Source organism: Muntiacus reevesi, chromosome 1 (genome assembly GCF_963930625.1).
Source record: "Muntiacus reevesi chromosome 1, mMunRee1.1, whole genome shotgun sequence".
In the NCBI taxonomy this organism is placed as follows: domain Eukaryota; kingdom Metazoa; phylum Chordata; class Mammalia; order Artiodactyla; family Cervidae; genus Muntiacus; species Muntiacus reevesi.
In genome coordinates this window covers 259,754,749-259,772,725 of record NC_089249.1, presented here as the reverse complement: position 1 = coordinate 259,772,725, position 17,977 = coordinate 259,754,749, and the positions used below count along the sequence as shown (strand labels likewise).

The 17,977-nt window shown below is 37.5% G+C and overlaps 1 protein-coding gene across 5 annotated transcripts in view; it reads right to left on the bottom strand.

The window, feature by feature from the left end:
- XRCC4 (X-ray repair cross complementing 4) overlaps positions 1–17,977 on the bottom strand; it is a 284,230-nt gene that overhangs the window by 45,011 nt on the left and 221,242 nt on the right. Inside the window, exon 8 of one of the 5 annotated variants that reach the window (XM_065919090.1) lies at positions 15,936–16,032. The exons of the other annotated variants lie outside the window; for them this stretch is intronic. Coding sequence (XP_065775162.1) covers positions 15,963–16,032 — 70 coding nt within the window. The 3' untranslated portion in view covers positions 15,936–15,962. Of the gene's footprint in view, positions 1–15,935; positions 16,033–17,977 lie in introns of those variants that run through there. 5 annotated transcript variants of the gene reach the window in all.

Below are 17,977 nucleotides of genomic sequence, written 5' to 3'. Positions count from 1 at the left end.
AGGAGTTCATGATCTGAGCCACAGTCTGCTTCCAGTCTTGTTTTTGCTGACCTATAGAGCTTCTCCATCTTTGGCTGCAAAGAATATAATCAATCTGATATCAGTATTGAACATCTAGTGATGTCCATGTGTCGAGTCTTCTCTTGTGTTGTTGGAAGAGGGTGTTTGCTATGACCAGTGCATTCTCTTGGCCAAACTCTATTACTCTTTTCCCTGGTTCATTCTGTACTCCAAGGCCAAATCTGCCTGTTACTCTAAGTGTTCCTTGACTTCCTACTTTTGCATTCCAGTCCCCTATAATGAAAAGGTTATCTTTTTTTGGTTGTTAGTTCTAGAAGGTCTTGTAGGTCTTCATAGAACTGTTCAACTTCAACTTCTTCAGCATAGACTTGGGTTACTGTGATATTGAATGGTTTGCCTTGGAAACAGACAGAGATTATTCTGTCATTTTTGAGACTGCATCCAAGTACTGCATTTTGGACTCATTTGTTGACTATGATGGTTACTCCATTTATTCTAAGGGATTCTTGCCCACAGTACTAGATATAATGGTCATCTGAGTTAAATTCCCCCATTCCAGTCAATTTGAGTTTGATGATTCCTAAAATGTCGATGTTCACTCTTGCCGCCTCCTGTTTGACCACTTTCAATTTGCCTTGATTCATGGACCTAATATTCCAGATTCCTATGCTGTATTGCTCTTTACAGCAGCGGACTTTACTTCCATCACCAATCATATCCACAACTGGGTGTTGATTTGCCTTGGCTCCGTCTCTTCATTCTTTCTGGAGTTATTACTCAACTGATCTCCAGTAGCATACGGGGCACCTACCAACTTGGCGAGTTCATCTTTCAGTATCCTATCTCTTTGCTTTTTTTCATACTTTTCTTGGGGTTCTCAAGGCAAGAATACTGAAGTGGTTTGCATACTTTTCTTGGTGTTCTCAAGGCAAAAATACTGAAGTGGTTTGCCATTTCCTTCTCCAGTGGACCACATTCTGTCACGTCTCCACAGTGACCCATCTGTCTTTGGGTGGCCCTACACGGCATGGCTCATAGTTTCATTGAGTTAGACAAGGCTGTGGTCCATGCGATCAGTTTGCTTAATTTTTCATGATTGTTTTCATCTGTTTGGAGAAATATAAGAGACTTATGGAAGCTTCTGAGAGGAAAGAGTGACTGGTGGTGGTGGTGTGGGGGACTGGATCTTGTTTTGATGGGCGGGGCCGTGCTCAGTAAACCTTTAAGCCAATTTTCCTTTGATGGTGGGGCTGTGTTCCCTTCCTGTTGTTTGACCTGAGGCGAAACTATGGTGGAGGCAATGAAGATAATGGCGAGCTCCTTCCAAAGGTCCCAGGCACACACTCTGCACTCAGTGTCCCCAACCGTGCAGCAGGCCACCCCCAACCCACGCGTCCGCCGGAGACTCCTGGACACTCAGGGCCAAGTCTGTGCCAGCCTCCTGTGGCGTCACTGCTCCTCTCCCCTGGGTCTGGTTCGCACAAGGTTTTGTTTGTGCCCTCCCACAGTCTGTTTCCCAGTCCTGCGTAAGTTCCGGTGGTTCTACGGTGAGGTAGATGGCGACCTCCTCCAAGAGGGCTCATGCCATACCCAGGCCCACTGCACCCAGATGCCCTGCCCCTGCGGCAGTCCACTGCTGACCCACCTCCGCAGGAGATGCTCACAGTGCTGTCTCAGCCTCCGTGGGGTCTCTGGCTCCTGGTGCGCACAAGGCATGTTTGAGTCCTCTGGGCGTCTCTGGCGGGTGTGGTGTTTGATTCTTAATGTGATTTCACCCCTCCTACTGTCTTTCTGGGGCTTCTCCTTTGCCCTTGGATGTGGGGTATCTCCTCGAAGTCGTTCCAGCACCCTGCAGCCACTGCTCCAGCGCACTTACTCATTTAATTAAATTATAGACATGCATGTCTTGTGAGTGCAATATTCTGATTTATTTTATGACCTTATCTAAGAACATCTTGCATTGGTTATTTTCTAAAATATTCTTACACTGACTCTTTATCTTCATTCACTATCCTACATTTGAGAGCAGATTTTATGTGTATAATTTTAGTTAGCAACAATTTTTTTTTGCTGTGGACATGTATCATAACAGTTATGGTAACAAAAGCCATATTTACACAGCAAACCTTTTTTTCCAGGATAGACTGAATTACAGAGTAATTCACTATATAGTATTTTGTTAATTTTTGAATAGGTAATATATACTTGTTACAAAATTTAAAGGTACACAATGGTACATAAGAAACATAAGAAATCTTACCCCTTCAACCAATAATTACCTCTAGGAACTAACTATTATTATAAATTTCTTAGCTCCATTTCCACAGATAATTCTAACAAAACTAAGTTTTAAATGTTTTTGGATTTATAATATTAACCTAGTCTCAGTTAATGTGGCATGCCATGATATGATATACAACAATTTTCCAAAGAGTGATTTTCAGAATATGAGTCCTTCAAAATGTCCTATCTCAAAGAGTTCTGCTACCTAATCATTTTGGGCAACACAACATACTCTTAATTCCATTTTGAAATTTACATTATGTATCTTAAGGAGTCTGAGGTTTTCAGGCAAGAAATATGTCTAACTTTGTTTAACTTAGCACTTCCCAAACTTACTTTACAATAGGACACTTCTTACCTCCTTTCCCCTCAAGAACACTAATAAGCAGCCTGTTAAATTAATTTATATTAGGTAGAATGAAGAATGTTGAGTAAACAGTAGACTCAGTTGATAACAATATATCAATATTTGTGTATTCCCTGAAACAAATGTATTACACTGAAGTACCATGTGAATCATAGGGGAAGCTGAGTGTGTTGCACACTTTGTACATTTGTCTCAATTTTTCTGTAAATCTAAATTAAAATTCTTCTAAAAAATAAAGACCATCATTAAAAAAGATAATTTGGGAACTGCATATGGGACATGAAGCAACACTAAGATGAGAGTTAAGAAATCCAATTTCTAGATATCAATTCATGTGAAAACAGTTTATGTGACATTTTTACAGCAATGAAGCAAAGGTTAATTTTCTCTAGAGATTATCTAAATGACTATAGATTTGGGAGTGTACCCAACTCTTGATTATCTGATAGAAGATAAACTAAAGTAATAATTAATCATAAAGAATGTATTTGTGAAGAAATGAAAATTACTATGAATAAAATATCTACATACTAAAAGATAACCTGTTTTGTAATGAACAGATGATATGGAGCTGTCGAAGACAACCTGATAGACCAGGCCCTGTCCCTCAGCTCATGCTTGTGGAGTACAGACAGATCTCAAAGATATTGTGGACTGGGGTCAAGTTCAGTTCAGTTCAGTTCAGTTCAGTCGCTCAGTCATGTCTGACTCTTTGCAACCCCGTGAATCGCAGCACGCCAGGCCTCCCTGTCTATCACCAACTCCCAGAGTTTACTCAAACTCAAGTCCATTGAGTCGGTGATGCCATCCAACCATCTCATCCTCTGATGTCCCCTTCTCCTCCTGCCCCCAATCCCTCCCAGCATCAGGGTCTTCTCCAATGAATCAACTCTTCACATCAGGTGGCCAAAGTATTGGGGTTTCAGCTTTAGCATCAGTCCTTCCAATGAACACCCAGGAGTGATCTCCTTTAGGATGGACTAGTTGGATCTCCTTGCAGTCCAAGGGACTCTCAAGACTCTTCTCCAACACCATACTTCAAAAGCATCAATTTTTTGGCGCTCAGCTTTCTTCACAGTCCAACTCTCACATCCATATATGCACTGGAAAAACCATAGCCTTGACTAGACGGACCTGTGTTGGCAAAGTAATGTCTCTGCTTTTTAATATGCTATCTAGGTTGGTCATAACTTTCCTTCCAAGGGATAAGACTACTACAATAAAGCAAATATCCAATATAGTGAGTCATGCAAAGTTTTTTGGTTTCCTAGTGCATATAAAAGTGTCTTTATTCTATATCATAGTCTATTAAGTGTGTAACAACATTATGTCTAGAAAATGCATATACCTATGTTAAAAAAAATGCTTTATTTCTTAAAAAAGAAATACTAAACATCAACTGAGACTTCAAGTGAGTTTTAATCTTCTTGCTGGTAGATGATCTTGCCTCATCATTGACGGTTGCTGACTGATCAGGGTGGTGGTTGTTGAGGTCTGGGATGGCTTTGGCTATTTCTTAAAATAAGATATTAGTGAAGTCTGCCACATCAACAGACTCCTTTTATGAATAATTTTTCTATAGTATGCAATGCTGTTTGGGAGTATTTTATCCAGAGTAGAACTGTTTTCAAAATGGAATCAATCCAAAACCCTGACATAGCTTTTTAAAATAAGTTTATATAATATTTATTCTAAATTCTTTCTTGTCATTTCAACAACCTTCACAGCATCATAACAGGCTTAGATTCTACCCCAAGAAAATACTTTCTCTGTTCATCCCTAATAAGCGACTCCTCATCCATTCAAGTCTTATCATAAGATTATAACAATTCAGTCACATTTTCCACTTCTAATTCTAGCTCTCTTGCTGTTTCCACCACAACTGCAGTTGTCTCCTCCCCTGAAGTCTTTAACTCCACAAAGTCATCTATGAGAGTTGGAGTCAATCAGTTCCAACTCCTATGAATGTTGGCATTTTGACATCTTACCATGAAATCATAAATGTGCTTAAAGACATCTAGAACAGTGAATCCCTTCTAGGTTTGCAACTTTCTTTGCCTAGATACATCAGAGGAATCACTCTTTATGGCAGCTATAGCCTTATGAAATGTGTTTCTTAAATAAGAGACTTGAAAGTCAAAATGCCTCCTTGATCCATGGGCTGCAGAATGGGTATTTTGTTAGCAGGCATGAAAACAACATTAATTTCATTGTACATTTCCATCAGATTTCTTGAATGACCAGGAGCATTGTCAATGAGCAGTAATATTTTAAAAACAATTTTTTTCTGAGCAGTAGGTCTTAAGAGTGGGCTTAAAATATTCAGTAAACCACGCAGTCAACAGATATGCTATTATCCAGGCTTTGTTGTCCCATTTACAGAGCACAGAGTAGATTTAGCATAATTCCAAAGGTCCCAGGATTTTCAGAATGGTAAATGAGCATTTGTTGCAAGTCAAAATTACCAGCTACATCAACCTCTGCCTAACAGGAGTACCTTTGAAGAGTACCTTTCAAGCTTTGAAGCCAAGTATTGACTTCTCCTCTCTAGCTATGAAAGTCAAAGGAGCATATTCTTCCAGTATATGGCTGTTTTGTATACAACTGAAAATCTGTTGTTTAGTGCATCCACCTTCATTAATGATCTTAGCAAGATCTACTGTATAAGTTGCTGCAACTTCTACCTCAGCACCTGCGTTTCACCTTGCATGTTTATGTTATGTAGATGGCTTTTTCCCTTCAACCTCATAAAGCAACCGCTGTTAGCTTCCAACTTTTCTTCCGCAGTTTCCTCACTCTCTCAGCCTTCAAAGGATTGAAGAGAGTTAGGTCCTTGCACTGGATTAAGCTTTGGCTTAAGGGAATGTTGTGGCTTGTTTGATCTATCCGGACCATAAAAACCTTCTCTGTATCAGCAATAATGTTGTTTTGCTTTCTTATCTTTCATGTGTTTACTGGAGTAGTGATTTTAATTTCCTTCAGGAACTTAGCCTCTTTGCATTCACAACATGGCTAATTGTTTGGTATAGGAAGCTCACCTATCAGCCTATATCTGTTTTTGACATGCCTTCCTCACATGATATGCCTTTCCTTGAAGGGAAAAAGCTTAATCATTTCTAGCTTCTGATTTCAAGTGAGATATGTGAGACTCTTTCTTTCACTTGAACACTTAAGAGGCCATTGTAGGGTTATTAACTGGCCTAATTTCAACATTGTGTTGTATCTCAGGAAACAAGGAGGCATAAAGAGAAGGAGAAAGATGGGAAAATGACTGGTTGGGGGAGCAGTGGGAATGCACACAATATTTATTGGTTAGGTTTGCTGTCTTACATAGGAATGCTTCATGGCAAAACAAAACAACTACTACAATAACATTGAAGATCACTGTTCATAGATTACTGTAACAAATATAATAAAAATGAAAACATTTGAAATATTCCCAGAATCACCAAAATGTGAAATGGAGTCATGATGGGAGAAAATGCTATAGAAAAATGATTTGTTTGACACATTGTTGCCACGAAATTACAATTTATTAAAAAACAAAAATGAAATACCTGAGAAGTGCAATAAATGAATCTCAATAAAACAAGGTATGCATGTATTCTAACACTGCAGAGCAAAAATTTTGGGTGAACCTCTAATTAAGGGTAGTAATGAAAGAGAAATGAGGCATGTGTCTGCTTAATCCAAGACTCATAAATACAAGGATCTTTACTATGAAATTGTTTAACAGTCCAGTAATTTTTGGCAGATGGTCTTAAATCAAAGTACTTGTAATATTTTTACACTTCTGGGTAATGTCTGTGGACTGTCATATTACTGTACTATTAAATAAATTTATTTTGTGTCATATTGTTATTGGTTTCATAGTTTTGTTTTAATGATGATTCTGAGTAATTGTGGTTTCCTTTCTATCTGTTCATCACCCCATTTATGCCAGTTAATCAAGGGTTGACTGTAGTTGAGTTCAAAGTAATTAGTTTTACTATATTCTCAAGTGGTTTCCTGATTTGCCATGCCATCTGCAAATATTATCAAATTTTTTCCTAATTGTATTTGTAACCATTTTTTGAATTGAAATTGTACTCATTTGAATCATTACCTCGAATCCTTCATTCTTAAGTAGCTTATTCCACATGATATTAACTAAATATAAGTAGGCAATGTGGTGTTCTTTGTCTCCCTAATTGAATTTTCTATTGTGTTATTTTCTTTGCTAGGTTTTTTGCTAGATTATACTTGACTTTCCCAAGTTATTGCAATATACAACTAAAGTTATTTTAACTGACCCATTTTTTAAGATTTGCCATGAAAGAAAACTCTCTTTTTTACAATTTATAAGTATAGTAAATTATTCCTGTTATTCTACATATTTCCCTTATACTTTATTATAATACTACTACAATTATAATCAAAGCTTTCTTAAAAGAATATTTAGTCACTAACCAACGAACCAACATGTATGTGGTATTTCCTACACTATGCAGTTGAAACCTTTCCCCACACATAAATTTTAAAAATAGCTTTAATTTTCCCTTACTGTTAGGAATTGGCAACCCACCCTAGTACTCTTGCCTGGAGAATCCCGTGGACAGAGGAGCCTGGCAGGCTACGGTCCATGGGGTGGCAGAGAGTCACCCGAGACTGAGCACACACACTAGCAGTGTAGATAAAGCATGGGCTTCAGATTGCTACTACCTAGGTTTGAGTCCCTGTTAGCCCACTTACTATCTGTGATTCTCTGTGTCTCGGCCTTCTCATATACAGTTAGCATTTTTATCCTCATTTTATATATGAGAGGGGTTCCCCTGGTGACTCAGACAGTGAAGAATTCACCTGCAATTCTGGAGATGCAGGTTCGATCCCTGAGTTGGGAAGAATCCTCGGAGAAGGAAATGTTGTCCTTATTACTTCCATTATCTTTTGTTGGTAGTATTATTTTTCACCCTCCCAAGAGCTCTTATGAGCTATTTCTCCTTGAATTAGGTCTTCCATAATTTGTTTTCTACTAAAGATGAAATTTGCATGTCACAGTAAGCTGCCTTATAGCCATCTGGTTAACTTTACCCATTAAGTCATTCTGCTTATACCTTTAGTAGAAATCTTGCTAAATTTTACCTTATGAATTTGAATGGCTATTTTCAATATGTGAAAGCTTAGGTGTCTGCATATCTCTTGCTTAAAAGAACTAAACATGCTGGAGAGTGTGTGTGCACATTATTACACGGTGCTTTGGTCACTAAGTCGTGCCTGACTCTTGAGACCCCATGGACTACAGCTTGCCAGGCTCCTCTGTCCATGGGATTTCCCAGGCAAGAACACTGGAGTGGGCTGCCATTTGCTTCTGCAGGGACTCTTCCCAACCCTGGGATTGAACCCAGGTCTCCAGCATAGCAGGCAGATTCTTTACTGACTGAGCTACGAGGGAAGCCTGACATTTTTACATACATTTGTCTTTCACTTAAGAGCATTGGAGAACTGATACAGTACTAAGAAAATTATTAGAATAAAAGCTAAAGGAAGGCAGGATCTTAAAGAGATAAAATGACTAATCCCCCCCCCCACCAAGGACATTTATTGGAACTTGGCGAACTTAAATTGCAGTTTTCACATAATTGTGGGATACAGCGGGGTAGAGACAAATCTCAGGGCTTGCCCAAAGAGGAGACCCTCCCTCATAAAGGTCACGCAAGACTCATTTAATAACCACAAACCTACTCTTGGGTATATCTGCAGCTCAAATTAATGTGATTTGGGTGGTTTAAAAAAAAAATCCTCAATGGTGAATGCATTATATACTGTGGTAACCCTTTCACAATATCATCATGCTATACACTCTAAATACATTACACTTTCACTTGTCAATTATCTCAGTAAAACTGAAAAATAAACAAACAAGAAAATCTCAAACTAGGTAATTTAAAATAGTTGAAGACCATTAGTGCCCCTATGTGGCAGAAGCACTGACAAATATTTTGCAGAGAAAACACCTTTACACTAGGTCTCAAAGAATTCCTACAAGTAATTTTCTAAAAAAAAAAAAAAAAATGAGTAACACACAGTAAAAGATTACTTCACTCATAAGAAAGCAAGGCTTATGAATGAGAACAGAACAAACAAAAACAGAAATTGGTTGTGAAGATTTCAAATATTATGACGAATAGAAAATAATAAAATAACAATGCTTAATTACTACATTTCGAAAAGAAAAGATACTCAAGAACAGTAACAGGAAACTATAAACAATGATAAAGCATATCTGGAGAGAAACACACATAATTTCTAGAAATAAAAATATAATATCTGAAATTAAAAATTCAGTGACCAAGCTTAAGAGATTAGCCTTTCATATATGAAGAGAAAACTAGTAACCTAAAACATGACTAGGAGGAACTATGTGGAATTCAGCATGGAAAGCAAAATAAAGGTAATGAGACATAGAAAATAGAGTGATGGCTTAACCTAAGCATGATTTGAGAATCAAAAAAAAGGGACAGAGAAAATAAAATAGAAGAGATATCTGAAGAAATAAAGATTGAGTAATTTTCAGAACCAATTATTCCCCTTAGAAATTACAAATCACAGCAAAATGACCAAAAAGAAATTTACATTTGGATGCATAAGAGTGAAACTTTAGAATACCAAAGACAAAGAGGTAATCTTACAAGTAGCCAGTGGGAAAAGGCAGATTACCTCCCAAGGAGTGATTGTGAGAATGTCAGGAAATGTTCAGTTTCCCATGAAATTAAATCTTAGTTTGTTGAAAGAAAATAACTGCTAACCTAAAGTCTACTAGCTTCAGTAGAATTTTCTCAAGAGCACAAGTTAAATAAGGACATTTTTCAAACCAACTAAACTGAGAAGTCTGTATCTGGTAGAGTATCATTGCTTGGAGAAAGAAATGGCAACCCACTCCAGTATTCTTGCATGGAAAATCCCAAGGACAGAGGAGCCTGACAGGCTACAGTCTGTGGGGTTGCAAGAGTCTGACACAACTTAGCGACTAAACCAACCACCAGAGTATCATTAAAGGAAATTTTGAAAAATGTGTTTCAGATAAAAGGAAAATAATCCCAGAGAGCTGTTTTAAATGCAAGTTCTAAATCCAAGTAGAAAAACAAAAACAGTGAAGGTTATAAATTTGTAGATAAATTTAAATGATTTAAATGAGCACTGGCTATATATACAAATTAATAATGAGAATGTCTTTTAAAAAAAGACTTAAAGTGTCCCCAAATACACATAGAAAAACACTAACTTTGTGGGATTTAGGGATAAAAGGAAATTAAGAGAATTAAAATTTAAAGGAATTAAAGTGTTCCAAATACTGAGTTCTCTAAAGGGAGCAAAAGTATAATTGATTGACTTTTACAATTTCATAAGTTAAGAAAACATGTTGGAATTGGAGAGTAGTCACCGAAAGAAGAAAAACAGTATATGTCCCCCAAACAGTAAAAAGACAAAAACTATCAGATGAGATAAAAAACAAAAGCAAAAAATGCAGTAAAAGGCAGTTCATCAGAGAGATTTCCAAAAGGTAAGGATACAAAAAAGTAGAACGTAAAAAAGACGAAAAATATAAATACCAGGTAAATGCTAAAAAAAAAAGAAATCTCCCTGGCTATATTAATATCTCTTATTGAGATGAAGAGCATTACTAGAAAAAATGAGAGTGATTTGATAATAAAAGATTTCATTTTTCAGGAATATTAAACTATTTTATCTAATAATATACTCACAGGTTGTCAACTAAAAAGAAATATAGACAAGCTTATTATAGCTCACTTCAGTTCAGTCACTCAGTCGTGTCCAACTCTGCGACCCCATGGACTGCAGCACGCTAGGCCTCCCTGTCCATCAGCAACTCCTGGAGTTCACTTAAACTCATGTCCAATTAGGTCGGTGATGCCATCCAACCATCTCATCCTCTGTCGTCCCCTTCTCCTCCCACCTTCAATCTTTCCCAGCATCAGGGTCTTTTCTAAGGAGTCAGATGTTAACATCAAGTGGCCAAAGTATTGGAGCTTCAGCTTCAGCATCAGTCCTTCCAATAAATATACAGGACTGATTTCCTTGAGGTTTGACTGGTTTGATCTCCTTGCAGTGCAAGGGACTCCCAAGAGTCTTCTCCAACACCACAGCTCAAAAGCATCAATTCTTCAGTGCTCAGCTTTCTTTATAGTCCAACTCTCACATCCATACATGACGACTGGAAAAACCGTAGCCTTGACTAGACGGACCTTTGTTGGCAAGGTAATGTCTCTGTTTTTTAATATGCTCTCTAGGTTGGTCATGAGTTTTCTTCCAAGGAGTAAGCGTCTTTTAATTTTGTGGCTGCAGTCACCATGAAGTCACCATGTAATCATCTGCAGTGATTTCAGAGCCCCCCAAAATAAACTCTGTCACTATTTCCCCATCTGTCTGCCATGAAGTGATGGGACAGGATGCCATGATCTTAGTTTTCTGAATGTTGAGCTTTAAGCCAACTTTTTCACTTTCCTCTTTCACCTTTATCAAGAGGCTCTTTAGTTCTTCTTTGCTTTCTGACATAAGGGTGGTGTCATCTGCATATCTGAGATTATTGATATTTCTCCTGGCAATCTTGATTCCAGCTTGTGTTTCATCCAGCCCAGCATTTCTCATGATGTGTTCTGCATATAAGTTAAATAAGCAGAGTGACAAAATATAGCCTTGATATACTCCTTTTCGTATTTGGAACCAGTCTGTTTTTCCATGTCTAGTTATTATAGTAGTGAAGGATTTTAATGCATCTCTTTTTAGGAAAATGGATGTGGATATAATTTTAATATGAAAATTAACAAATCTGATCTACCAGACATATAAAGAACATTGTACCAAACAAATACAAATGTAGACATATTGTTTTCTAGCACATATAGAACATTTATGGTACCACAAGAAAATTTTCAACAAACTTCAAAGGACTGAATTCATATGGTATGTAGCCTAAACTTTGCCACTTATTAGTGTTATGACATTGCTGAAGTTCTTTAGCCTTTCTGAGCTTCAATCTCTTAACTTCAAAATGGGGCAACAATGGTATACAAACAATGAGAATCTAACAAACAATGAGAGGTTGTTTGGATTTTAAAATAATGAATTTAAACAAGGAAAGGCATGATTGGATATGCTTTATAACGATCATTTTTGCAGCAAGACCGAGAATGGCTTTAGAGAAAGGGGCAACTAGAAGGAGGAGATGCGTTAGGAAGAAATTATAATACATCATGCAAAATGCAGGGTTGGATGAAGCACAAACTGGAATCAAGATTGATGGGAGAAATATCAATAACCTCAGATACACAGATGACACCTCCCTTATGGCAGAAAGCAAAAAAGAACTAAAGAGTCTCTTGATGAAAGTTAAAAAGGAGAACGAAAAAGTTTGCTTAAAACTCAACATTCCAGTTTTTTAAGGAATCTCCACACTGTTCTCCATAGTGGCTGTACTAGTTTGCATTCCCACCAACAGTGTAAGAGGGTTCCCTTTTCTCCACACCCTCTCTAGCATTTATTGCTTGTAGAATTTTGGATAGCAGTCATTCTGACTGGCGTGTAATGGTACCTCATTGTGGTTTTGATTTGCATTTCTCTGATAATGAGTGATGTTGAGCATCTTTTCATGTGTTTGATAGCCATCTGTATGTCTTCTTTGGAGAAATATCTGTTTAGATCTTTGGCCCATTTTTGATTGTGTCATTTATTTTTCTGGAATTGAGCTGCAGGAGGTGCTTGTATATTTTTGAGATTAATCCTTTGTCTGTTGCTTCATTTGCTATTATTTTCTCCCATTCTGAAGGCTGTCTTTTCACCTTGCTTATAGTTTCCTTTGTTGTGCAAAAGTTTTTAAGTTTCATTAGGTCCCATTTGTTTATTTTTGCTTTTATTTCAAATATTCTGGGAGGTGGGTCATAGAGGATCTTGCTGTGATTTATGTTGGAGAGTGTTTTACCTATGTTCTCCTCTAGGAGTTTTATAGTTTCTGGTCTTACATTTAGATCTTTAATCCATTTTGAGTTTATTTTTGTGTATGGTGTTAGAAAGAATTCTAGTTTCATTCTTTTACAAGTGGTTGACCAGTTTTCCCAGCACCACTTGTTAAAGACGTTGTCTTTTTTCGATTGTGTATTCTTGCCTCCTTTGTCGAAGATAAGGTGTCTGTGGGTACGTGGATTTATCTCTGGGCTTTCTGTTTTGTTCCATCGATCTATATTTCTGTCTTTGTGCCAGTACCATACTGTCTTGATGACTGTGGCTTTGCAGTAGAGCCTGAAGTCAGGCATAACTGCCATATGACCCAGCTGTGTATGACTGGGCATACACACTGAGGAAAACAGATCTGAAAGAGACACGTGTACCCCCATGTTCATCGCAGCACTGTTTATAATAGCCAGGACATGGAAGCAACCTAGATGCCCATCAGCAGATGAATGGATAAGAAAGCTATGCTATATATACACAATGGAATATTACTCAGCCATTAAAAAGAATACATTTGAATCAGTTCTAATGAGATGGATGAAACTGGAGCCCATTATACAGAGTGAAGTAAGCCAGAAAGATAAACACCAATACAGTATACTAACACATATATATGGAATTTAGAAAGATGGTAACGATAACCCTATACACAAGACAGAAAAAGAGACACAGATGTACAGAACAGACTTTTGGACTCTGTGAGAGAAGGCGAGGATGGGATGATCTGAGAGAATAGCATTGAAACATATATATTATCAAGTGTGAAACAAATCAGCAGTCCAGGTTGGATGCATGAGACAAGTGCTCAGGGTTGGTGCACTGGGATGGCTCAGAGGGATGGGATAGAGAGGGAGGTGGGAGGGGGGTTCAGGATGGGGAACACATGTAAATCCATGGCTGATTCATGTCAATGTATGGCAAAAACCACTATAATATTGTAAAGAAATTAGCCTCCAACTAATAAAAATAAATGAAAAAAAAATCATCACCTAAAAAAAAAAAAAACCCAAATTCAACATTCAAAAAATGAAGATCATGGCATCCAGTCCCATCACTTCATGGCAAATAGATGGGAAAACAGTGGAAACAGTGAGATACTTTCTTTCGGGGGCCCTCAAAATCACCACAGATGGTTACTGCAGCCATGTAATTAAAAGATGCTTGCTCTGTGTAAAAAAAGCTATGACCAACCTAGACAGCGTATTAAAAAGCAGAGACGTTACTTTAACAACAAAGGTTCGTCTAGTTAAAGCTATGGTTTTTCCAGTAATCTTGTATGGATGTGATAGCTGGACTATAAAGAAAGCTGAGTGCCGAAGAACTGATGCTTCTGAACTGTGGTGTTGGAGAAGACTTTCAAGAGTCCCTTGGACAACAAGGAGATCCAACCAGTCAATCCTGAAGGAAATCAGTCCTGAACGTTCATTGGAAGGATGAAGCTGAAGCTGAAACTCCAATACTCTGGCCACCTGATGAAAAGAACCGAATCACTGGAAAAGACCCTTATATTGGGAAAGATTGAAGATGGAAGGAGGAGGGGATGACAGAGGATGAGATGGTTGGATGGCATCACTGACTTAATGGACATGAGTTTCGTAGGCTCCAGGAGATGGGATGAACACGGAAGGCCGGCGTGCCACAGACCATGGGGGCGTAAAGAGCTGGACACGACTGAGCAACTGAACTGAACTGAACTGATAATACATCAGATGAGAAATAATGTGGACTTGAAGAACACATCAAAGGACATATCTTCACAAATATCTATCTTCCTATTTATAATTTCAGTCCCAAAAGAACTAACAGAAACTAGGTCTACTAAATGTATAAGTATTACTTTAAAATTCTTTGGTGAATAACAGAATGTTAAAGCACACAATTTTTCATTCATTTAAAAGAGATAATATAAGGGGCAATCTTCAAGGCAAATGTCTTTGTGACATAAAAAAAATGCAACTGAGTTATGGTATCCTTTATATACATATATATGTATATACATATACACATACACACACATATATATTACATAGATACAGGTATAGTTTTTTTTTTAATAAGTCTATTTTCAAAGTATTCTCTTTTTCACTCTTTAACATTGTCTAAAGTTTAATAATTCTGTTAGGTACTTATTCACAGCCAATCGCCTAAAGCAAAGACACTGCTTATTTTTGTTAACTGCTATTAACAGATACTTAAACTACTTGCATATTAGTGTAGTCATTAAATAATCTTATAAAACTCAAAGAAAAATATTTCTATGCATAGATTTTTGAGGGAATTAAGTTTGTAAATACAAATGAAGCTAGTACTAAGCTCTATTTTCTTTATAATTTTTATTTACATGGAATTTGGCCTACATGAAAATATATGTAATTTAAATTTAAACAATGAAATTAAAATTAATCTGAATAATATATCTGCATAGCATAAACATTATACATGAACAAGGTCCCTCCCTAATTTAGCTTTGCTTTTGTTTTCTATCATGGATTCAAAGGCTGTAAGTGGTAGGAAGCATGATTTAAATTTGGGAGGAATAACACTTGGCTGGTGTAAATGATGCTTCCCAAGTAGTGCAGTGGTAAAAGAACCTACCTGCCAATGTCGGAGACACAAGAGACGTGGGTTCTATCCTTGGGTCAGGAAGATGCCCCAGAGTAGGAAATAGCAACCCACTCCAGTATTCTTGGCCTAGAAAATTCCATGGACAGAGGAGCCTGGCAGGCTGCAGTCCAGAAGGTCACAGAGTCAGACACAATTGAGCACCTATACATACACATACACACAGTGTCAATGACAGTGTTCATAAGGATAGCTATTGCAGAGAATGCCACGGTGGCATATCTTTGCCAAAAGAGTTCTCATTTCTCATAGTACCAAATTAATTTTCATTTTCATATCCTATAAAAGAGTGTCATAATTAAAGTGAAAGGAAATGAAGTTCATTCAGAGTGAAAGGATGTGCTGAAATAAAATGTCAGAATAAGATAAATGGAACAGGCAAAGAGGTAGATGTGACTCCAAGGGGTCTTACACATTGTCGCTACCAATCATTTTGGAACTCTTCCAAATAATACATCAAATTAAAGTCAATCCAAGAGAGAAATTTGTAATTTAGATAATTTATACTTTGGCATAGGCAATGCTACATATTTCTGATGCTGCTATCTGGAAAGAAGAGCAGAGAAGAAAAGGAGGTCAAGGTCACGCTTCTTTGCAACTTCTCTCTTATCTCCTGCTGGAAAGCATCAAACTGGGTCTCAAATCTGACCACACATCATCCCTTTCATCTTTCAGCTGGATTAGTGCAGCTTCTCCACTGGGTTTCCAGAGTTTCACTCTGGTCCGCTTTCAATCTACCATAGAGCAGAAAAAGTGATCTTACAAAGTAAATCAAAGAAAATTCACTGTTTAAAACTCTATAAGTTTCCCAAAGCACACAGAGTAAAATCCGCACTCCCTTACTTTGAGCTCTAAGGTCTGCATGATCTGGCCTGTCTACCTCTCCAAGTATGTGTGTGTGTTACTTCCTGTATATGTTGCTACCCAACCACATTGAGTTTCTTCCCACCTGAGAACCTTTGCATATACCATTCTGTTTTCAGTGAATACCTCACTCTTAAAAGCCTACTCCTTATGCTTACATGAAGCTTAAATATTACCTGCCTTGAGTCTTTCCTAACCATCCATCTCAACTCCCTGTTTTGTTTCCTTCTTAGCATACATCATTCATACAATCATTTTTCATATTTATCAACTTTTCATAAAGTTTTTCACCTAACATGTAAGCTCTTTAGTGACAGAGTGGTGAATGTCTTTTCTAATGGCACCTTTTTATATATAATTTCTCATTACAGAAATATAAGGTAGATTATTCTATATGCACATCATTGTTTTTTAACTCTGAAATAATAAGACAGTGTTTTAAAAAGTGTGTTCCATACCAATGCATGGTGTTTGGTGAAAACGTGATCCTAGGTCAAAGAACTGTTTGCAAGTGCTACAAACTATATGTTCTTCCTGAGGGTACCTGATGCATATTAAGATATTGAAAGCTTTCAGAAGTAAAGAAATCTTTCTACTTTTACTCAATCCATTGATTACTGTATTTGTAGATTCTACAAACTCCTTCATTTCCTTACTAAGTAGCATTTATTAACCTCTTGCGATATTAGTGTTCAACATAAGAAACTTTGAGAAATGATACTACAGAGTTCCAGGGAAGAACAACTTGTCCACTGTCTTTTGTATTTACTTACCTAAATGAATTCAAGGATTTCATCACAGCACCAAACAGTTCTCCCCCAAGTCTCCCTATTCTAAAAATGTTTTTTAAAATGTTTCCCAAAATGTCTTAAGATGTCCTAAGAATGCCTTTAAAAGTTCTGAAAAATGTCAAGAAGTGGAAGAAAAGCATTATCACTAAAGCTGTGCTTAGTCACTCAGTCGTGTCCGACTCTTGGCGACCCCATGGACTATAGCCCACCAGGCTCCTCTTCTGTCCATGGAATTCTCCAGGCAAGAATACTGGAGTGGGTTGCCATTTCCTTCTCCATCACTAATGTCATGAACTAGTAATAAATCATTAAAAATTTACACACACCTAAAATTCAGGCCTAAATCCAAATTTTCTATTTTGTGTGTTTTATTTTTGAAACATGGTTCTTTAACCATATCTATGCTCAGACGGTAAAGCGTCTGCCTACAATGCAGAAGACCCGGGTTCAATCCCTGGGTTTGGAAGATCCCCTGGAGAAGGCAATGGCAACCCACTGTAGTAGTCTTGTCTGGGAAATCCCATGGACGGAGGAGCCTGGTAGGCTACAGTCCAAGGGGTCACAAAGAGTCGGACACGACTGAGCGACTTTACTTCACTTCTTCATGCTCATTTTATAGTTACTATTATCATTATTACTTTGCAGTGTTTTCTTCTTGCTTGTGATCTAATAAGGCAACCAGAAGTTTTCTCAGTTAATTCCTACAAGGCTGCTCAGAATTTGCTGCTAATGGTAATATTTGCATACGGTTTTTATAGGCCACACATGTTCTTTGGAGTAATATACATATTACTTGAATGTTCACTGACAATAAAATATTTATGTTTAGCCAGTTTACCAGAAGTTTCACTGATAGTCATAAATACTTGGAATACATGGCTTTTTACAGCAGAATATGTTGTTGTTTAGTCACTGAGTTGTGTCCGACACTTTTGCGACCCCATGGACTGTAGCCCACCAGGGTCCTCTGGCTATGGCATTTCCCAGGCAAGAATACTAGAGTTGCCATTTTCTTCTCCAGGTG